The sequence below is a fragment of the Protopterus annectens genome, chromosome 9.part0, assembly GCF_019279795.1.
Source record: "Protopterus annectens isolate FY-2018-M chromosome 9.part0, PAN1.0, whole genome shotgun sequence".
In the NCBI taxonomy this organism is placed as follows: domain Eukaryota; kingdom Metazoa; phylum Chordata; order Ceratodontiformes; family Protopteridae; genus Protopterus; species Protopterus annectens.
Window position 1 is genome coordinate 228,169,956 of NC_056743.1, and position 24,214 is coordinate 228,194,169.

At 38.1% G+C, this 24,214-nt stretch overlaps 1 protein-coding gene across 4 annotated transcripts in view; it reads left to right on the top strand.

Annotated features, from left to right (window-relative positions):
- Nucleotides 1-24,214, top strand: part of PSMA1 (proteasome 20S subunit alpha 1) — a 416,885-nt gene that overhangs the window by 13,156 nt on the left and 379,515 nt on the right. For 3 of the 4 annotated variants that reach the window (XM_044082794.1, XM_044082790.1, XM_044082793.1), the window contains exon 2: nt 16,411-16,455. In XM_044082794.1, coding sequence (XP_043938729.1) covers nt 16,411-16,455 — 45 coding nt within the window. Of the gene's footprint in view, nt 1-12,195; nt 12,232-16,410; nt 16,456-24,214 lie in introns of those variants that run through there. The other variant, XM_044082791.1, reaches the window with a different exon arrangement.

Genomic DNA, 24,214 nt, shown 5'->3' on the forward strand with positions numbered 1-24,214 from the left:
GGGTATTGTGTCAAATGCCTTTGCAAGGTCCAGATAGGCTGTGTGGACTACCTTCCCTTCATCTATGGCTTTGGTGACTGTTTCAAAGAAGTCAACCAGGTTCAAAAGGCAGGATCTGCCCTTGACAAAGCCGAACTGGGTGGGATCTAGTGTTTGTAGGTCCCCAGTGTCTTTGTTTATGAGCTCCATGATGATCATCTCCATTGCCTTGCAGACTAAGCTAGTCAGGCTTATGGGGCGATAGTTTCCAGGGTCCGTAGAGGCTCCACCTTTGTGGAGTGGGACCACTGTTGCTGTACGCCATTCTGTGGGCACATATCCTGTAGTGAGGCTGAGATTGTATAGCTGTTTTATTTGAGGGATTAGTTCCTCTTTGTAGTTCATGTAGGACGCAACCTGGGACGCCATCTGGTCCCATGGAAGCAGTGTTTTTTGCTTTGGAGAGGGCAGCCTTCACCTGAGCATCTGAGATGTTTGTGAGGCAGCCCTCTGCCGGGATAGATACTTGCTCTTTTGGGGGTGAGGGTGTGGAGAAGTTTGCACTGAACCTGTCTGGCAGGATATTGGCGATGTCTGTGGGTTCAGTGTATTTTTTGTCGTTTAGAATCAACTCAGAACAAGTCTGGGAGTTGCATCCCAGGTTTCTAACATAACTGAAAAAAGCCTTATGATTGTCTTTGGTGTCCTGTGCAATTTTTTTCTCGAAGCTGGCCTTGGAGGATTTTGAGGGATCATAATTTTTTGCTAGTACTGATCAGAGGTGCCTTCCCTATTAGGGATTTTGCTCTATCATGTAGTAGCTTCCTCCTTCTGTTGTACAGTTTATTTATGGCAGGGGTCCACCTGACTGGACGCCTGCCTTTGGATGATTGGGTCTTGGTTTTGTTTGGGATAGCATGATCCATGCATTCCTGGAGATGTCCGTAGAATGCATTTATATAGGATTCTGCAGTTTGGGCTGTAGTTTCCACTGGCCCTGGGACCTTGAAGGATTCCACTTCGGTTTTGAGAAGTGAGAAGTTCGCTTTTGAGAAGTTTTTCACTGTGGTTTTCTGGGCTGGGGGTGGGGTTGGGATGTGGACATCCAGTGAAATTAATTTATGGTCTGATCTTACCAATGAGGGATATACTTCTGGTGTGGAGCATAGAGTCCCCATGTTGGTAATGATCAGGTCTAGTATGTTGTCCCCTCTTGTGGGAGTGGTGACTAGTTGTTCCATAGCATTTGAGTTTATAATTTCCAGGAATCTTTGGGCTAAGGTGCTGGGGCTTGAGTAGTGCTCCCAGTCAATGTTTGGGTAGTTGAAGTCGCCCAATATAATGGTGTTCGGAGAGATCTTCATGTTCTCCAATGTTTTCAGGAAGGCCGAATGGGATTCCTGACTTTGAGAGGGTGGTCTGTAGGATGCTATAAACTGAAAAGCAGTCTTGCCCACTGTTAGTTGCACATGGATGGTCTCCGATACTTCATGCAATGCCACTAACCTGGAGGTGTGGATATCCTTGATAAATATGGAAACTCCTCCTTTTGTGGTTCGGTCCGGGTTTTGGGGCCGAAAAGCATGATACGAGGTATAGCCTGGTAGTGCTGGGGTGCTCTCTGGAGCCTTGAACCAGGTTTCTGTCACTGCACAGATATCAGTGTTCTCCATACTGAGGAGAGCTTTGAGTGTGTGCATCTTGAGGTTAAGACTTCTGGCGTTTAGCAGCATTACCCTTAGTTTCTTGTTCCTTGTGCTGTCTATGGGGGTGGGTTTGACTTTTGAGCCTTGCCTAAAAAAGGCACTATGGGGGTGGCAAGAGCCTTTGCCAATATCCGAAAGCCCAGTGGTGACAGGTGCAAGCCGTCCCTAGCAAAGCATCATGGCTTGTCAAGCATGTCATCCCAGGCTGACAGACACTGGATCCCCTTTGAATGACACCAAAATTTTAGCCATTTGTTAAAATCGATCACTTTGTCTTTGTACTGTGGCATCATTCTAGGTGAGGGTAAGATGCTGCTCAAGGTTAGGGTCATACCAGCCTGGGCTACATGATCAGAGAGCTCCTCTATGTCTCTTTTCATGTAGTCCAGGGAGGTACGTCTCAGGTCATTCACACCAGCATGTACAATGACCGAGTCATATTTGTATTTGCTTTGGAGTGACCTGACGCACTTGCCTGGATCTCTAGCAACATTCTACAAATTCACCAGCCGTATACATTTGTAATGAAATCTAAGAAGATAAAATGTTTTGAGAGATCTTAACTTAGAAGAAACTCAACTAAATAAAACTTTTTGACCAACGCAATATCCCAACACAACTCTTCTCCAGCAGATACTAATGAAATCATCGTCTCTACATTCAGTACACATTTCATACAGGCTGTAACATATCTGATCAAAGATACCTCCACTACCATTCGTTCCCCTCTTTGCCAACCGAACCTCCACAGCATTTTTTTCCTTAAACCTATAACGTTAATGTCTGTTCAAGACTAAAACCAACCAGTCTAGCAGTGATTAACCTTCCAGCTGAAAACTTGATATTTGCTGTAAGTGCCGTGGAATGCCTTGTCTCAGTACTAATAAATAGATCCAAATGTCATAAACTTCTGGAAACAATACTACTACCCATCCTTGCGAACAGTAGGCCACTCCACTGAACTAAGTTACTCCATGCCCATCACTCTTCTTCTACCCTTCTGCAGAACTCGAGCAAAATGTATACACCCAGCATCTCTGACCTTTCTGCAGCACAGGTACCACTTCATCCTTTCCACAGCTTCCTTTCCACAGAACCAGCAGTATTTTACTTCCTGATCATCATTAACCACAGTAAAAGGCAGTCTAGTCTAAACTCTGTTCTTCGATCTTAACAAAGCTTTTGATAGTCTCCTCATCAAAAAAAAGTCTCCCTAATAATGCTGAAACCAGACTTATGTTCGTTTTTTTATAACAAAATAGTCAACCAAAAAAACAAACCAAAGAAAATGGTAAAAAACATGGTGAAGGGTCCCAGGTAAACCAGACAAACAAGCTGGAAAAGTACCAGTAAAAAAACAACTGTATTAGCGCTTTTGTTCAAACAAGTTATGAACTTCATCAGATAACCCATGCCTGAAGAAGCAATGATTTATACAAGAAAGGTAAATTACCAATCAAAAAAAATTAATAAAACAAAACAATTAAAACACCCCCAATTTAAAGTAACCATAATAACTTTATAAAAATTGGTTTAAATGTATTCAAAGCTTTAAATTCTCCTAACCTAAAACAATTAAAACTAAACACAGTATAAAAATTTTAAAATAAAAAATAAACTGTATGAACTATCTCCCTAATGCTGTAAGCTTGAGCAGGCATGAAATAGAACACACATCATTGAGCCCCAGCCACTTAAAGCCCTTAAGCCTCAGCTGCCACAAAATCTTTCTTCTCTAAAAACAGGCCCATAGGTCCCCTCTGTAGGTCCTAGAACAGTCATATCAATGGCCATATATCTAAAGCCATGTCCCAAACATTCTCCAACCTGTTTTGCTAGGGCATTGGTATCTTGTTCTGTTTCAGTGGCATACATGGTTCGTAGATTGTATCCCTTAGTCTGTGATCGGTTTTACCCATGTAAAAACTGGTACAAAGTTGATAGCCAAGTATATCACTCCCTTAGAGTTGCAGTCAAATTTATGCATGATCCTGTATTCTTTTCTCTCAACTTGAAAAGTATTGCCAATTTGAATTTTATAACACCATAGGCATCTACCACTTTTACTCGTACACGGATCCCTATCTAACCATGTCCTGTTTATTTTCTCCAAAATTGACTTAAAATTAGTTCCTCTTCTCATCACCATTCTCGGAGATGTTCCGAACCTTTCCCTAAAATGCCCCTCCCCCATTAAAATAGGCCAGTTCTTAAGAAAAAAATCTACAAATTCCCTCAATCAATGCTAAATAGGGTAATACATTGTGCACTATTCAATGGAGATGGATCTAAATTTAATAATTCATGATCAATTATAACTTTGTCAGTTTGGTTACTGCTCAGTAAGCTCGAGGACCCAAAATAAGACAGAAATGTCCTCTTAATCTAGTACCACCTGGTTTTTCAGTTTGTCAAGTAAACTAGTGGGGTACCCTCTCCTTTTTAACATAGAATACAGTGGAAATGCTTATCCAGGGTAATCATTCTAGCAGCCCTTACAAACTGCCCCTTGACTGTCCTTTTTTGGTGCATAGGGTGTGCACTAGAGTAGTGCAAAATAACTATTGGAATATGTTTTCTTTGTAAAAATTCTTGCTACATACCTCCCATTAATGTCATCCTACTCCAGTCTAACATCCAAATAGGAGAATCCCCCCTGTACTGAAATATTTAGAAAACTTCAAAAAAGCAGTAGTGTCATTAATATATTCAATGAAGCTATTGAAATAAGCTTCATCCCCTTTCTATAATACAAACAAGTCATCCAGGTATTGCAGATACAGTATAATATTACCAGACAAAATGCTGGTAAAAATAATTTTATGTTCCCTGGCTGCCATAAAAAGATTAGCAAACACTGCTCCACATGGAGACCCCATTGCTACCCCACAATTTTGCAGGTACAGCTCGCCTTCGAAACAAAAGTTGTTACTAAGCACTATTTGGAAAAGATCTTTATATAAATTAATCTCATCCTGGGGCACCCCTTTCTAGGCCAAAAACACCAAAATCCATTGGATACCCTCAACCTGTGGTATTGCTGTGTAAAGGTCCTTGATATCAGTCATGGCAAAATTACATAATGGATCATAGACCAAATCATTAATGGCTGCCAAAAAAACTCCAAGAATCCATGCAAATGTGCTGTTCAGAATTCGCAAATTTTTTAAACTTCATATCAAGAAACCTAGCACATGCAGAAGTTATGGAGTTTCTGCCATCAATTATTGGTCGCATTGGGGGGTTTTGGATATCCTTATGTAGTTTAGGGACTCCAAATTACAAGGCAAAATAGGGGCAGTCATGTTTAATTAAATGTTTGCAAAGTGATGCGTTGCTCAATAAACATATCTTTAATTTGCCCATAAATTCTCTTATAAGCCCCGTTCAGTTCATGTCTGGAGACCTTCTCATAAACTGGATTATCCAATAATTGAAACATCCTATTCCTATAGTCAAACAGGTCCATTACTCCCCTTGTCAGGCTTTTATAATACGCATTTTTTGATCATTCAAAAATTCTAACATAAATGTTCTTGTTCATTTAAATTATTAGCTTTACTAAGACTCCTCACAGCAACCATATTTCTCAAGTCCAATGCACACATTTTTTCAAACATAAGTAACAATGGATGAAAAGGGGGGGTTAAAAGTACTCAACTCTACAAACACCGTCCTGCAAAATACTATTGTCAAACATTAAGGAAAGATTCAGTTTACGCATAAACAATTTCAGATCAATTAAGGTATTCGGTATATTAGCCCTTTTACTAGGCGCAAAAGTCATACCTTTTTAGAAAGTAAGTCGGCCATTGAAATGTCCAAAATTGGTCCAGAAAAGTTGTAAATATGAAAGTCCTCAACAGTGTTAGAAATAGTCAACCTTGTCTCTATTCGAGGCTGGGGAGCTGTTAAATCAACAGTCTCCGATGGAAAATTCAAACCAGCTTCTTTCATGGGATGTCCATTTGTTAGAAAAAATTTGTCTAAAGATAATCCAGATGTCGAAACAAGTGTGTTCGCTGGTCCAGAAAAAAACTTTTCCGCTGGTTGACTATCAACTAAATAACCTTTCATGAGTTGTGCCCTCTCAAGATGGAGTTGTGGGAGGGCTCGGCCAGATACTTCAGACTCCATTGGTTCCTGCTCGGAGGTGGGTGAAAATCCTGGCATTTTGATTTATTAGAATAGTGTTGAGTAGCCCGCCTTCCTTTTAATTCTTTCAGAGCGTCTTACTGGTGGATTAGCTTCGAAAGTGATACTATTATTATTAACTTCATGTTCTCGAATCACAGTTCAAAACTGACCACTATTATTTCCTTCCATACCAGTGGAGGGACTGTCATATTGATTATTAAACCCTTCTCCTACCCCATGTTTGAGATGAAGGTGGGGTGGGATATGCTTGCCCCTCAGCATATTCATTACTGTCCCTCCGTGTTTTTTTCATTTGTTTGCTCCCAGCAGTTGGATTTGCTGTTCAACACTACGAGCATATTCATATTTCATCCATTCGTAATCATTATGTTTAATAAATTCATCCAACTCAGACAACTCTCTGTTCAGCTCCGTCAATAATTTAGTATTGTGACAGACCGTAATCTCTAAAAGATCATAACCCACCTTATCCCAGAGCATCAAGTTAATAATATTAACACTTTTTCAAAGCAAATCCACCAGTAAGACACACTGAAAGAGTTAAAGGGAGGCGGGCTAATCAGCAATATTCTAATCAATCAAAATTCCAAGATTTTCACCCACCAGGCAGGAATCAATGGGGTCCGACATATCCGAACCCTCCCGCAACTCCATCTTGCGAGGGCACAACTCATTAAAGGTTATTTAATTGATGGTCAACCAGCAGACAAGGTTTTTTCCGTACCAGTGAACAAGCTTTCTTTTGTTTCGACATCTGGATTGCCTTTAGATGAATTTCTTCTAACAAATGGATATTCCATGAAAGAAGCTGGTTTGAATTTTACATCGGAGATTGTTGATATAACAGCTCTCTAGCCTTGAGTAGAGATGGAATTGACTATTATTTCTAACACCATTGGGGACTTTCATATTTACAACTTTTCTGGAACAATTTTGGACATTTCAATGGCTAATTTACTTTCTAAAGGCATGACTTTTTTGCGCCTAGTAAAAGGGCTAATGTACAGAATATCTTAATTGATCTGAAATTGTTTACTTGCAAACTGAATCTTATCTTAATGTTTGACAATACTATTTTACAGTAGGGTGTCTGTATAGTTGAGTATTTTTAACCCCCCCTTTGCATCCATTGTTACTTGTGTTTGAAAAAATGTGTAAATTGGACTTGAGAAATATGGTTGCTGTGAGGAGTCTTAGTAAAGCCAATAATTTAAATGAACAAGAAAGTTTGTTATAATTTCTGAATGATCAAAAAATACGTATTATGAAAGCCTGACGAGGGGGGTTGGTCTTGTAGTAATGGATCTGTTTGACTATATGAATAGGATGTTTCAATTGCTGGATAATCCAGTTTATGAGAAAGTCTCCAGAAACTAATTGAACAGGGCTTATAAGAGAATTTATGGGCAAATTAAAGTTATGTTTATTGAGCAGTGCATCACTTTGCAAATGTTTAATTATTTAAACATGACTGCCCCTATTTTGCCTTGTATTTTTGGAGTCCCAAAACTACATAAGTAAATACAAACCCCCCAATGCGACCAATAATTGATGGCAGAAACTCCATAACTTCCCCATGTGCTAGCTTCCTTGATATGAAGCTTAAAAAATTTGTGAATTCTGAACAGCACATTTGCAAGGATTCTTGGAACTTTTTGGCAGCCATTAATAATTCGGTTTGTGATCCATTATGTAATCTTGCTACGATTGATGTCAAGGACCTTTACACAGTAATACCACAGGTTGAGGGTATCCAATGGATTTTGGAGTTTTTGGCTGAGAAAGGGGTGCCCCAGGATGAGATTAATTTTATATGAAGATCTTTTTGAAATAGTGCTTAGTAACAACTTTTTGTTTCGAAGGCGAGCTGTACCTACAAAAATGTAGGGTAGCAATGGGCTCCCCATGTGGAGCAGTGTTTGCTAATCTTTTTATGGCAGCCTGGGAACATAGTTTATCTTTAACAGCATTTTTTTTTGGTAATATTATTTTGTGTTTGCCATACCTGGTTGACTTGTTTGTATTACGGAAAAGGGATGAAGCTTATTTCAATAGTTTCATGGAGTATATTAATGACACCACTGCTTTTTTGAAGTTTTCTAAAGATTTCAGTACAGGGCGATGTCCTATTTGGATGTTAGACTGGAGAAGATGACATTTAATGGGAGGTATGTATCAAAAATTTTTAGAATGAAAACCTATTCCAATAGCTTTTTGCACTATTGTGCACACCCTTGCACCAAAAAATGTCAGTCGTCAAGGGGCAAGTTCGTAAGGGCTGCTAGAATGATTACCTTAGATGAGTATTTCCAGCATGAGTGTAATTTACTGCATTCTATGTTCAAAAGGAAGAGGGTACCCCACTAGTTTAGTTGAACTGAAAAACGAGGTAATACTTTAAAAGTTTGAGGACATTTCCATCCTGTTTTGGGGTCCTCAAGCTTACTGAGCAGTAACCAAACTGACGAAGTTATAATTGATCATGAATTATTAAACTTGGATCCATCTCTATTGAATACTGCACAGTTTATTACCCAGTTTAATATTGATTATGCGGGAATTTGTAGAAGAACTGGCCTATTTTAATGAAGAAGGGGCATTTTAGGGAAAGGTTTGGAACATCTCCGAGAATGGTGTTCAGAAGGGGAACTAATTTTAAGTCAATTTTGGAAAATTTAAACAGGACATGATTGGATAAGGATCCCCGTATGAGTAGATATGGTAGATGCCCATGGTGTTCTAAAATCCACATTGGCAATACATTTCAAATTGAGGGAAATGAATATAGGATCATGCATAAATTTGACAGCTAAATATGTCATTTCCTTAGAGTTGCAATCTGTCAAATTTTGTACCAGTTTTTACGTGGGTGAAACCGATCGTAGATTAAGGGATACAATCTACGAACATGACTATGCCATTAAAAAAGAACAAGATACCAATGCCCTAGCATAACCGTTGGGGAATGTTCGGGACATATCTTTAGATATATTGCCATTGATACGATTGTTCTAGTTCCTAGAGGGGGACCCATGGGTCTGCTTTTAGAGAAGAGCGAGCTTTTATGTCAGATGAGGTTTAATGCCTTTAAATGGCCGGGGCTTAATAATGTGTTCTTGCTTAAAGCATTAGAAATATAGTTCATACAGTTGTTTGTTTTAAAAAAATGTTGTTTTTAGTTTTAATTGTTTTAGGTTAGAAGGAGAATTTAAAGCTTTATATTATTCTTTTAAATGTATTCAAAGTTATTACGGTTGTCACTTTAAATTGGGGCGGTGCTTTGTGCTTTAATTGTTTTATTGCTTTTTGATTTGTAATTTAACTTTCCTGTATAAATCATTGCTTCTTCAGGCATGGGTTATGTGATGAAGTTCATAACTTTGGGCGAAAGCGCTAATAAAGTCGTATTTTACTGGTACTTTTCCAGCTTGTTTGTCTGGTTTACCTGGGAGCCTTCACCTACAATTTTTTTACTATTTTCTTTTATAACAAGCTGGTAATTTTTTTGTCCATTCACAGTTCAGGCACTTGCATATCACAATATGTGGTGGTGTAAGTACCTCAGTGCTGCTACCCTTGTAGCTTACTTATTTATGTAAGCCGCTTTATAGAGCTGCATTGGAAATTGCTATGAAAGCTGTAGCATGCCATACAATGCCACACAACTGTGGCAGAGCATGGTTTCAACAGTTTTCAAAGATGCTGATTTATACGAAATGTACCTGCTTCTGGCTACAGTTGTAGTGTTCTTAACTGTGATAGCTTTAAAGTTTTTTGATACCTAAAACTCCATTTTTTTAAACTCGTCTCTGTGTCTTCCAATGAATTGTAATCTAGACTTCAATCATAACCAGTTTGCTGATGTGTTCTTAAAATGGATTTCAAGTGTTCACCTCTTAAGCTTTGCTCTCAAGGTGAATTTCTTGAAAATATTAAGATGGCTATCGGTGACTTGATCATAATCCTGTATTAAGGCTGCACCTTCATAAATGTGCTTTATCCCTCAGTAAAGCCACCGTATGGCTAGTATGTACGATTTCCTCCATAGACCGTAATGGATGTATGCACACATTAGGAACACTGTGATATCACCACGGGATGCAGTAAATTTATGTGGATATATCCTTAATAAAAAGTATGCTAAGCAAAATTTCTCTCCTCCATTTGAAATGGTAGAAGGGAAGAGGCACTGCAACACTTAAGCCACTATATATGCCATGAATGTGGTTGAACTCTCAAGGGCTGCAACTATTTGCTTGTAGTACATGCTGATTTCTTTTGACGTGAAATTAACAAACACTCTCTGTTGTTGTATTTGAACTTCAAACTGAGCATAGGAACATTATTTTTTTTGTATGAAACAAATAATCCATTTATTTAAAATCAATCACTTAGCAGAAAAAATTAGTGTAAATACTGACACATTAACCAAGTCAGAATGCTGTTATACTCTGTATATGTGAAAAAGTGTTATGAATAGGTTTGAAAATGGACTTCAAAAGAGAGTCTAACATAGGTGAAACTATTGTTACTACTTGTGATTCTTTCCATTTCAGAGAGATTACGTATGTTGTGAAAATTGATCTACAGAAAGGCACTTCATATCGATTGAATATTGCGAACGTGTGTCTTGTGAAAACAAGCTTTTGGTGATGCAAAAACAAGGAAAAAAAATTAGTCATTAGTGAAGGAAAACTGCCTACCTTTTCAGATGCTCAACCCAAGACTGCATTTTACATTTTTCCGCTAACAGTTTGAAACTGACGGGCAAGTTTGGTATGCTGTGTTGCAAAACATGAAAATTGTTGCTTTTTCTGGATAATGTAGAGCCGGCACAGCCAGCATCAGTTTGTCCCCCTCTTCCCCTTAAATAAATAAAATAGTTAGGTATTTCTTTATTATCTTCTAAAAATGTGTTCCATACTAAATCATGATTTTATCCCTACTAGTGTTAAGCTGTACTAGCTGAATTATTCTCTGCTTCAAAGCCCAGTACTTGAATTGGTACATTAAACCTCTGCCTGTACTTGCATCGTGAGTTCTGTCTTGATCAACAGAGCAATTAATTTATGCTTTTATTTGCTTTCGTTCATTCAGTTTAGCCATTTAATCTTTTGTGGGTTTGTGGCGGGTGGAGGTGGCTAGACCCTATCCTGGCAGTTAGTGGGCACAAAGTATAGAAACTATTACTGAACGTGGAACTAACCTGTCAAATTTATATGGCAGACATACCTGCAAACAGTTGAGAGGATTGCCAGTTTGTCTCTAGCACGTCTTTGGAATGTGATTGAAACTTGGAACACCTGGCAAACCCACGTGCTCACTGGGATAATGTACAAACTCGGTGCATAAGGCAGTCCTGCCAAGAACCAGACTGGAGAATCCAGCAATGTGAAGCAGCCGTGATAACTTCTGTGAGACCATTATGCTGACTTTTGAAGGCTATTTCCTTTATAAAGTGTTTGATAATCTACCTTCTGCTTTTATACCACATGTAATAGCAACATAGACCACCCCCCTCCATTTTTCTTTATAGTTTCAGTCCTCGCTAATGAATAATGTGGAATCTTCATATCCTTTTCTTTTGCCTTTCCGCAGTCCTATCACACCAGCAATGTTTGCAGTTTCCTTCTGGGTTATCAGTTGAAATTAAACAATTTCCCAGTGCTTGATTTTAATACAGTAAAATTTGCTAGTCTGTTATTTATTCTGTCATACCTGTTGCTTAACATCAACCCTTGCTTCCACTCCAGTTTAAAGGCATGATACTGAAGACATGCCTAACATCCCTGTTTAATGTTATTCCTTCAGGGCTGAGATGAAACTATATCTTGAAAAGGAAGAGCTAAGCGGGAGTTTACAGAAGGTGGGAAAGAGGAAGTGAGAGGAAAGCAGAGGCTTGCTGCATGATTGCACAGGTTTAGTAGGTAATATAGCTTCCATCTGGCATACAAATCCTGTTTGTATGCCCAGCTTGAAAGTTATATGGATTTGGAGCAGTTTATTTGGCCTATTAAAAAGTATGGTAGTGTGCATCTTTTGGGGAACATGTTTGCGAGCTGATTCAGTTTGTTTGTTTGTTATATTCCAAATAGCTACCTTGTTATTGTCAGCTGAATTTAGTTACGCATGTGAGGTGTGGTAGGTTTTACTCTGCAACTGAGCTGAGAGATTGTGTGCTATAGTGTAGCATTATATGCTGTTCTTTTTTGTTGCCTGATTAACACCTGTGCAGAACAGATGGTTTATGGATGTCTCATAGCAAAGACAGTGAAACTGAACACTCAGGTGAATTGCTGCTTGTGAATATGCTCTTCTGAAGCAGTCTGGGCTTTCTGACTGTTGCAGTTACTTGTGTTGTACAGAAATGGCTTCTCCAGAGAACTGGGTAAGCTATGGATTGAAGAATCTCTATATATGTATGTGATAGATTGAAGGAGCATTGTGTATATGTGTGTTATAATTTATGTATGCATGTAGTACATGTTGCTTGACATTGTTTCTGTTTTTAAAAGGGGCTTAAAATTATGGCAGTGCAGGATCAGTAGCAGTTAAAACAGGTTTTAGTATTTTTAACATTTATTAAGTCCAAGCTGCAGGTAGATACATGAATGATGCATTCTTGGTGTTTGCTTAAAGGAAAGCCAAGTATAAACACTGCTGTACACAGAAACTTTAAGGATGTGGTTGACCTTTTATACTAAACAAGGCTGAAATCAGGAAAAAAAGAGTAAAACTGCTTATTAATGTTTTTTATGTATTTGTATCATTTAAGGCAGAGGTGAGTGCTTTAGCATTTAGTTGAATCGTAACCTTTGTGACCTCAAAAGACTTCAGCGCACCAGGCCTGTCAAAGACTGATTCTTTAAGGTTTTATGTATTCATATTCATTACCTCAGTAATGCGGTTTTACCATCTTGGCATAAGCTGCTCCTTCAGTCTTTCCTTGGACCCCATGGCTTCTCCAGTGAAGTGTGTGTTCGTATTTATGTGGCCAGAGTATTTGAGTTTTAGTTTAACTATTAAGTTTTAAAGTCTTTTTGTTGTTGTTTTGGTCTTTTAGTTCAGAGAATTCTCAAACGTTTTCTCTAACACCACAGTTCAAAAGCATTGATGTTTCCAGTGCCACATAGAAAGAAAGCCGTCTGGTTTGGTGCTTTTAGAATTGTAAGTGAAAGGATGGTAATAATTATTTATTTATTTTATTTTACATTTGTTGACCGGGCTAGTCTAGCTGGATATGTCTATTTTCAGTAGAGGCCCGGAGAGAAAAGCTCCACAAAGTTAAGTACAATAGAACAAGACAAAGATAGGTACAGCATCATTAATGCTAAAGATAAGGCAATTGAAAAGAGGTAGTACATGAAAATATTCAAATACATAGAAAATACACTAATTATATAAAGTGGAAAAATACACTTTTTTTTTTTTTTTTTTTTTTTTTCCAACACACAGTGAAATACATCCATGTTTATGAGAGGCATAGATTATAGGAAGTTTGGTGGAAGAAAAAGGTAAGGGAGGTGGAAAAAGAGTTAATCAGGGTTAGTGCAAGAGCATAGCCAGTGTTTGTTGAGATAAATTTTTAGCTGTGTTTTAAAAAGCGGAAGAGAGGACAAAGAAAGGATTTCTGAGGGAAAGTTTATTCCATATTTTGTCAATTGAGTTGGAAAAGAGACAGTCACCTGCAGAATTATTGGGTTTGGTTATATTTATCCATAGTTTGTTGGAAGAGCGTAAATGTTTCAGGTTATTGTATGGTGAGATGAGGCTAGAGAGTATAGGTGTTTTGGTTGGATGGTATAGGATCTTATGAGCTATTATGAGTTGTTGCAGTGTAAGTAGGTTCTGAAATTCAAGCCATCCAAGATTTCTTAGGTTCAGACAGTGGTGGGTTTTGTAAGGGGATCCTGTGGGAAATCGAGCAATATTATGGAAAGAGGTTGCTAATTTATTGAGGTTGTTTTTGGAGAGATTAGTGTATATGGGGGAAGCATATAGAAGGGTAGAAATCAGGTGTGACCTGGCTAAGGTGGTCCTTGCTTCAGGTGAAAGGAAGTGTTTTATTCTATAAAGGGATTCAATTTTTTTATTAACTAATTTTGTGTTATTGATGTGAGTGTCAAAGGTGAGATTATTGTCAATAGTAATACCTAATAGTTTGGTTGTTGAGTCAGGAGAGATGAGAGTGTTATCCATGGCAGAAATAGTGAAGTTTAGTGGGGTAGATCTGCGGGAAGGTGAGAATAATAGTAATTTGGTTTTCTTAGGATTAAGGAGTAGGCAGCGATTAAGAGAACCATTGTTCAACAGTGGTAAAAGCTTTTTGAGTTATTGACTGTAGTTCAGTTTGTGACTTAGCAGTGCAGATAATAGTAGAATCGTCTGCATATTGTATGCAGGTTGTATGTGGGATAGCTACTTGGAGGTCGTTAATAAAGAGGGCCTAAGATAGAGCCTTGAGGTACTCCTAGAGAGGTAGGGAGGAGGTTGGATAGAGCATTTTTCCAAAGAACTGCTTGTTGGCGGTCTTCTAGGTAGGATGTAAACCATGTTAATGAAAGAGGATCAAGTGAGAGAGATTTTAGTATGTGAAGAAGAAGTTTGTGGTTTACCATGTCAAAAGCTTTTGATAAGTCTATGAAGATAGAGGATGAAAGGTAATTATTGTTACGGTTGAAGTTAATGGAGTTGGTAAAGGAGAGAAGAGCAGTGGTAGTACTGTGGGAGGGTCTAATAGCTTTCATTTGGGACTTGCACCAAAGATCTTAGCCTCTGGACTGGTAGGTGTTCCCTGTAGAGCCTTATTTTTTTAGCTAGGGAAACCTCAAGCGTTGTGAAGAAGGTCAAGTTACAAAGACACTCACACAAATACAGAGAAAACCTTTTGCTTAAGCACTGTTCGATTCATACAAGTGAAAGGATGGTGCATTGGTGCAGTGGTAGCATTATCGCCTCACAGCAAGAGGTTCTCCGGTTCGATTCTCGGCTGGGGTGCCTTCTGTGCGGAGTCTGCATGTCCTCCCTGCGTTTGTGTGGGTTTCCTCCGAGTGCTCCAGTTTCCTCCATCACAAAGACATGCGTCTAGAGTGTTTCTCCCTGGAGCCCTGCTGAAAATTGACTTTGTTCCAAGTTGGACTTTCCTGGTTAACAGATGTTAAATATTTGCTTTCATTTAGGACTCTAACCCAATACCTACAACATACAGTGTTAGTCTCACTAACATACAAGAAGAAAAAAGAGGAACAAAGGTAAAAGAGAAGAGGTAGTTTGTATACAAGGGTAATTGTATGAAATGCCGGGACCCTCTAAAGTGAGTCCTGAAATACTGTGACTGGCCGAAAGATCGGACTTGCATATTCCAAGTCTGAGATGCCATTTCGGCTTGTTGGCACTTGAAATTTCAATAGGGATCCATGTACAAGAGAAGTTTAATCAAGAAAGTTACTGTAGGTGATTTTTTTCTAGTATGGTATGATACTGGCATGTTACTGACATTTTTTTGTAGCTTTTTGGAACACAGAAGTGTTTTCACACTTTATGCAATCTACGCCACTAACAGAATTTGCTAGCTGTGACTTTAATGGAAGTGCTGACCAAGTCATAAAGTCTTTCTGATAATTTACTCAAACCATTCTGCAGAGAATACAGATCTCACAAAACCATAAATGACGTAGGAAATTTTTAAAAACAGCATAAATGTTTCATGTTAATTTTCAAAAATGTATAATGTAAACCTGCTTGTGTTGAATATATAAATGTACCTTATTTTTTTGTTGGATTGTAGCAAATCAGTTTCCAGGTATTTATATGTAACACTTACTAGAAGCATAGCATCAAAATTATTTTTTCATTTAGTCACAATTCTAGTGATGAGTTCTGCATGACACTTTTGTGGTCTTCAATCTTGATATATTTTTCAGAAGTGTGGAAATGTTGCTTATGCTTCTTTTATGTATGCAAACTGCAGTCTGTTTCTCTTACAGTAGCAGTTGTATGCTGAGCATTTGTGACAGCTTTGTGATAGGTGTCCGTTGACAGTGTGCAGTAACATGTACCTTGCTCTGTGATATGCACATGTGCATTTACTGAGTCGAGAGTTTGGCAAGTTTGGTTGGGAATTCAAGAAACAAAAAGGTGATGTGAGATTTAAGGACAACTAGTGATACATTTGTGAGCCTGAGGTAGTATGTCTTTAAAAGGGCTCTCTTTCTGTGGAGCCCAGATAGAGAAACTGGTAAGCACAGGTTTCAGAGGAATGCAGAACCTTACCAAAATTTTTTGTGTGTACTTTTTTACATTAAACAAATTTTAGGATCCTAGTAGTCACAGGACACAGTGCTGTTCTTGATTTGACAGCTTAACTGTAGTAGGGTAGACAAGCTAACCTTTGGTGTAGTCTAAAATTAAGTGAAATTCCTGTGCACCTGTTTTCATTGTTAACCCTGTTGAGAAAAACACAGCAAACGTACTTTTTAAATGACTTCTTAAACTTCTTAAATGTTCATGGAGACAGTCACTTAATAGCTTATGCTGACATTCTGATATACGTTTGTTTTACTTTTAGTTCCGTAACCAGTACGATAATGATGTAACTGTCTGGAGCCCTCAGGTGAGTGTAAATATGAGCTGATTGTGTTGAACAGTGTTTGAAGTTGCTTTATGTAACTGTGCAGTAGTACGTGTATCAAGCAAGAACTCATGATTTGATTGGAGTGTGACTGCATTCTATAACCTGTAGGAATAAGGCCAGAGATTGTAGGATGCCTTAGCACTCCAAACTTTACTTGGCTGTTAGGTGCCTCCACTAGTAAATAATGCACTGTGCCAGCTCTTCTTCTCATATAAATCACTAATCTTGACTATGTTGGTTATATCCTGAAAATGATGTAACAGCTGACCAGCTTCAAAAGCTTTCTGGAACTTTCCAGGCACCCAAACCTTTGGTTCGAGCTGAGCTGATTGTAAGACAGGTTTGCTTGTCAAGCCCTTCAGAGCTTTCTTGCTGCTGAAGAGAGTGCTCCCTCTATGGACATCTGAGGATATGTCTGTTAAAGCTGTTCTGTTGCTAGGCAGATAATTTCCCTTTGGGAGGAGGAGCTTCCCCTTTACTTTTTATGACAAACTGTACTTTATTCCAGGTTTAAAATTTATATATGTTTTTAAGTTTTTTTAACGACTGTCACATGACTTTTAATTACTTTTAAACAGGAGTGCCACTTTTTACTGTTCCTGCAAAAAAACAATGCTTTCCTTTGTTAAATGAAGAATCCAGGGTGCTTGACAACTTGAGGAACCATATAAATGTTACATCAGCCTTATTCCAGGGGACACTGTCTTTGTTGTTCCTGCTATGCACAACATATAACAGCTGCAAGACAGACCTATCAAAAAAACAGGTTTTGTCCCAGGCTACCACTATGTCAACTGTGGCCATCTTTGCAATGCACGTAGCCTTCAAGACATTTGAGGGTTAGATCATAACTGCAGTTTCAGACATTATTATACAACGCCATACCTGGTTCAGGCTTGCCAGTTTTGCTGAAGTCACAAAGATGACTTTTAGGAATGTTCAAGTTTCATGTTTCCAAAATCTTTGGGTCAGTCATCCATACTTACACAAATAAACTGGAGCAAGAAGGGAAAACATTGAAGACAGTCAACTTTTAAATTTTCTTCCTTGCAACATTCTTTCTCTGGAACTCAAAGTTCACTTTACTAGTGGTTTCAACGTAGACAGCTGAAAATCTGTACTTGGTCAAGGGTCCAGTAACTGGGACTACTTTTGAGAGAAGTTGCGTGGACTAGATTCTTGTAGCCCCAAGTACTTAGCTGAATGCTTCCCTTTGGTGGCATTTAGGGGTACTTCAGTCACTTGTCAGATTGAGAAGCGATCATGACAGAACAGTGGGTATGATTCCTTTTCTGTTAACTCCCCTCCTTTTCCCCATAGGATGCCCCATCCCATCATTGAAAAGTGGCAAGGCTGTAGAGATGCTTCATCTAGAGGGAAAAGCAAACAGACTTCCAGGGTGGTTCCATCAGACCAGAGTGAATCCTTGTATTACTCCAGGTTCTTCTTGGTAGCAAAAAAAACAAAAACAAAAGACCAGGGAATTCAAGCCTGTTGTAGACTTCAGCAGCCCAAGTTAATTTTTTCCCAAACACCTTCTACATGGTTGTGCAAATGGTCCTTCCTTCCTTTTGCAAAAGGAGATTGGATGTGTTTGTAGACTTGTAGGGTACTTATCTGCATGTAGAAAGTGAAAAGTTATCCTGTAGTTTTCGCAGCTCAAGGCAGACTTGGTTAATACAGTTCTGAAAGTTTTCATTTAATCTTACCTCTGTCCCCAAGATGTTAACTTGTTTGTGCTTTGTGGACCAGGTATATCTACTAGGCCTTCAGATTATTTTTATTGTATACACAAATTAAAGAGAAACCAGTGGAGCATGAAACATCTGATCATTTCCCATATAAAGATACTTTGGAGCCTCCCATAAGAAATCAGGCAAAAGTTAAGCTGGAGTTGCACAGCAGGGGAAGGAACAGGAAACTGGCAACTCTGACACAGTCAGTGTTGTGGAGTGATAGGTCAGTGAGTTCCCATATGAAAGAACAACTGATGAAACAGAAGAAAATTATGGTACAGGAGGATGCTGTGGAACTTTCTGTAGAATGCTAGCAGGAAATGGAGAACAAAGAATGTGCCCTCTGTTTAGAAGAAAATTATCTAAGAGAATATTTGCTTGGATTTAATAGAAATGGGCAGACCTATTAAGATCACTGAAAGAAATAGACTACAGAAAGTAAGTAAAACCCAAAAAGTTAGAGAAGTTTGATAAAACAAATGAACACAGTAATTTAGTACTGTTCATAGAGGTTCAAAGAGATTCATGCAATATATAACAGAAGTTAATAGACTGTATTATTGTGCAGTTAAATGTAATAACAGGTAGTCTCACGACAAAAACACAGGTGAGTAGGGGAAAGAAAGGGAAGAAATCAAATGCTGTCATGGAAGTGTCGAATAGAGAAAACTATAAAGCAGTTAAGACTAGAGGTGTTACTGTTAGAAGAGTATAGAAGAGGGAACAACTCAACAAAAATACTCAGAAAGATAGACGTGATAAAAACAATGTGCATTATTCAGAACAGATCAGGATCTATCATGCACTGTCACAAATAAACTAAAAAATATCATAGGTAGAAAAATTAAACTATGCAGATAAATTAAATCCAAAATGAGCACTTTATTGATGACCCCAAAAAAGTTTTGTAGAGAATTGGGGAAACAAGGCAAAAGGAATTGAAACCCCACCAAAAAAAGAAGAAAAAGATACATTTTGGAGAAATATCTATGAAGATCTTGTGGAACATAACAAAGATGCTAAATGGATAGAAAAAGTAAAAGAAAGACTATAAGAAGCTCAAATGTACAGGATATGAAATGGGATGAAGTAACGGCCAGATAGATTGAAACTGTAAGTTGAAAAAAGCTCCTAATTGGAAAACCCCTGGCTCAGATGCAGTACCTAACTTTCTGCTGAAGGTATTAACAGCTTTACATGAAGATTTAGCCATGAGTAAGAACGGTTTGTATGGGCATCCCGAACAGACACCAGCCTGCTTAACAACGGGAAGAACAATGCTCCTACTTAAGAGCAAATCTACAAGCGATCGTAAAAACTGTAGACCAATAACTGACCTTCCAAAGGCATATAAACTACAGAGTGGAATTGATGCCGACGGAGTTTAGTCGGTTAGAAGAAAACGCCATCATGGCAGTAGAACAAATGAGTAATAGAAGATAGTCATATGGAACAAAGAATCATAAAGGAGAACTGAACTGCAAAAAGGGGAAGAATCTTGAGAATGGGATGGATAGACCACAAAAAAGCATCTGACAGTATCCCACATTCATGGATAGAAGAGTGCTTAAAAATGTGTAGGATACAGACTGCACTGATTGGTTACACTACAACTACCATGAAACAGTGGCAAACCAATTTGCAGTTAAGCCCATGATAGACAGATTTATTATTCCAGGGATAAAAATTCAAAGGAGGATATTCCAGAGTGACTGTCTCTGTTGCCGTTTTGTCTTGACATTAATCCATTAAGCTGTCTACTTAACAGATTGTTATTGCTGTAATTTGCTTCCAGAAAACAGCAAAGTATAATGACTTCTCATCATCTTTTTGTGGATGATTTAAAACTGTATAGTTGTCAGATGAGGAACTGAAAGCAAAACTGCAAGTGGTCAAAACTTTTTCAGATGATACAAGAATGTCATTTTGGTCTTGATAAATGTGCAAAAGCAACCTTTAAAGCACGAAAGCTGCAGCACCAAGAAAACATCAGTTTGGGACAGGAATGTGATATACAAACTTGAGCAAGAGGGAGTATATAAATATTTGGGAAGTGATGAAGGCTCAACAAAACATGAACAAATGCGAATAAAACTTAGGAATATTTTACAAGACTAAAATTAATACTTAAAACCGAGCTGACATCTAGGAACAAAGTCCAAGGTATAAAGCCATTTGCTCTTCCTGTTTCTGATTTACAATTTGAGTGATTGACTGGCCCCAAAAGGTGTTGGATAGGAAAACAAAGATGCTTCATGCTTTTCAGATGATTTATAAAAATCAGTATATACTAAGACTATACATTCCCCGTTCTGAAGGAGGTATGAGCCTCCTCGAAATTGATTATGTGTATAGATTTGTGAATGTAGGACTGCATACATATCTGCTGACCTCACAAGACCCAAATGTAGTGAAAGTTTTGAAACATGAGGAGACTAGGTCTAAAATGACTACCCTGCTTAGTTTAGCAGAAGCATATCAGCATAAAGCAGAAATGGAAATCAAACCAGAAGTGGATACAAATCAGGCAACAACTGAATGTGCCAAAAAAATAAAATAAAGAATATAAGGTGAAGAATCATGAGAAGGCAAGAAATGTGGAAAATGCATCTGCAAGTACAGAAAACTTTTGAAACAACCTCATGTTTTTTCAGGATCAAATGTAGGAATGGTTAAGGATAGGTGAAATTTAAAAAGATGAAAGGCTAATACTGGTAGCCTAAGATAGCGGACTTGCGTGCACATTGGTTTACAAAGTCCATTGAACATGGGGAGAAATGTACAAATATAGGTTTTTGTAAAACAGAATTGGAAATAGTCACACATCTTGTTGCTGGTTTTGATATACTAATGGCAGAAGGACTTTATACTGAAAGGTGTTATGTGGCAAAACTGTTGCATTGGGGATTTTGCAAACATTTATTATACTGAAGTACCTGAAAACCACTAGAAACATGAGCCACAAAGCATTACAGAAAATGTTTGTCATGTGAGATTACCCATTACCAACAGTTTAAAAAATAGATGTACGAAAACCAGATATAGTAGTCCATGAAAAGAAGACAAAAGTAGCATTGCTCATTGAAATTGCTGCACCCAGTGATTTCAGTGTCTTGCGCGAGAGACGCAGAGTCGTAAACTACCAGGATTTGCAGATGGAAACGAGAGCAATGTGAAAGGAGGATGCCCAGACAGTTCCAGTAGTAGTAGGGGCATCGGGTCTTATAATAAAGAATTTATAGTCACACTTGGCTATGTTAGCAGTACATGTAACTCCATATGGATTACAGAAGGGTGCTACAAATAGCACTTTGGCTAACATCAAAAGATTCATGAACTTTAATCATACTTTGACTTTAAATGGGGTCCATAGCCATCATGGTATTTGAAACCCAAAAGACTTGAAGAAAGTTTAAAAAAAAAAAAAAAAAGGTGAGAGACCCAAGATGGCATTCATGTGGACTAGGGGAAATTTGGTCAGATAATTGTACAGCCTCCCATATTTTTTCAGTAAGTGCCATAGGATTTTTTACATCCACCTGAACTACCACCAAGTCACACAGATGGGACCCTTAGTTTAATGCCTCATCTGAAGGATGACATACTCAGGAGTGTAGTACCCCCCCATGTCATATGTTAGTGTCAGAAATGGAAAATGTATTAAACCACACTGTTGTGGGACCAGTACCCACTGTCTTCTGATCTTCTAACATCAAATGTAAATTGCCTGTTGAGCTACTGACACATGAATATCCTTGACAGTGATTCATGTGCAGGGCGCTAAGGTGTTTAATTACTTGGCCATCTGGCTGATAAGCTTCTCAGCAAGTCGGTCTGCGTCTCCTTCAATCCCTGGGAGTATCCCTATTATCTTAGTGCTTGACCTCTTTAGACTGTACACACACTCCTGAATGGCAGAACTTCTCTAGAACAGGGCTCAGTTGCTGATTTCTGAAGCTTCTGTTTCTCTCAGTTTTCTCATAGCATGTGTCTAAAGGTGCTGGGCCTGATGATGGTGGTGGTCTTCTGAGTAGTTCTACTAGCAACAATAGTGTACAGTTAGGTACAAGCATTGCATCTGTGAGGAAAGAAAAAAAAAACACTTAAATAACAAGCAAGCAAAGCATGACCCTTGGGTCAGCTTCTCATGTAATTGACAAGGATTGTAGCAGGACACAAGGTATTTATGTAAATGATGTAGTCCTGCCTTTCTGTTTTACATAGACAAAATAATTTTATCTTTTCTTCCTTGAATAGGAAGTGTGTATTATTACACTGTTTTTATCTGGTCGTGCAGTTATTTTCACAACTGCTGCTGAAACAGTTCTTCTGTAAAGGGTACAGACATTAGCATTTCCTGCTCAGCTTTGTCATGACATTTATTTCTCTAATCTTTCTAATAAAAAAGATTATTCATCATAATTATTATTATTATAACTGTGTTTGTCTGTCTTGCTATTGCAATTAAATGATTAAGAATTAATGAAAGTTTGCAACATCCGAAGTAATACAAAAGCTTAATAAAAACTTGATTTAAGTTCTAATTTCTTGTTACATTATTAATGAAAGGATATTATTGTTAAACTTGTTAAAGTTCTAAGCAAAATATTTACGAAAAAAGCTTAATAAAAAAGAACTACATGTAATCAAATCTGTAGTACAGCATGTATATACAAGACTCATCTGTTCTGTAGACAGCATATGAAGTAAAAGCAGTATACTTTTTTTATCCTTTGATATTTGTAGATGTATACGTACATTTTACAGAATATGTATTTACATTTTTTTTTATTATTTACCCATATGTGCTAAGAAAGCTTCTGATACAGAAATAAATTACTGATTAATAAATGTTTATGAAACATCTGAAACATCTAATAAAAGAACCATTCCCCATTATTACAATGCATCAAATCATGTGTCAGTGTGTGACCCTTTGTTCCAGTCTGCTGTGACCCTTTCATGCTAATTTTATCTAATGGTAGGCTGAGCTGACAGTTCTAAGAGCTACTGCAAAGTCGTATAGCTAGTTTACATCTTGACTATTAGAGTTAATTCCAATTAATATAAATATACATTTATTTTAATAGAGGAATTTTACATAAGCACTGTCTTGTTTTAGCTGGTGCCCTTTTATCCAGGCATTTCATTTTCTTGCAGCTGTTTATTTTTTTGTTAATTCCTGTCATGTTTTTCAGTCACTGACATCCATGTAAAAGATTGTCCACACATGTTGCTGAGAGAAGATTTTGTAAGCTGGTGTCGCAAGTTTGCTTGAGATTCCAGTGCTTTAAGGAGTTAGACACTTCAGGTTCAGTAGTCAAGAAATGCAGATATCTTGTTTCATGGAGTCCACATGTCTCATGATTACAGATGGCACTACTTGTAGTGGGCGGATGTCAGCAATATTCTTTCAGGCATTCTATTTCATCTTTCTCCTCACTGGTGACAGCCATCTTGACCACATTGGCTCTGTGTGAGGAAATGGATCATTGTAGTGAGCACATGGTTTGAATTGTTTGGAAGTGCCCTTTCTGCTTCCTCATTTAGTGGAAAAACTTGTCTTATTGAGACTAAGGAAGATTTTTTTTTCATCCATTGTTCATAGGTAACTACTGGGCTAGCTACTGTTAAGAGCCATTTTTAAGCCTAGCCGGTTTCCCCTTTTTGTGCTCATGTGAACCTATCCGCTGTGATTAGAGACTAGTCATTACTCATCCCATGATCAGTAATTATATGATGTTATGTGATCCTATCTCGCCTACATTCTGTACTGATGGGTTCGGAGCCGATCCCTCGGCTCCAACTCGGCACGCTAATGCTATAGAGCGAGGCCTCTTATTGGCTGAGCTATCTTTATCCCAGGATGCACCACCACTAATCCCCAGATCTCGTTTGCCGCTAACAAGCTTAGACGTGGTCTCAACATTGGCTGGGCTAAGTACTATTTATTTAGGCTTTTTCCTGTCTCAAATTTCCTTACTTTGAACCCAAAAGCTGTT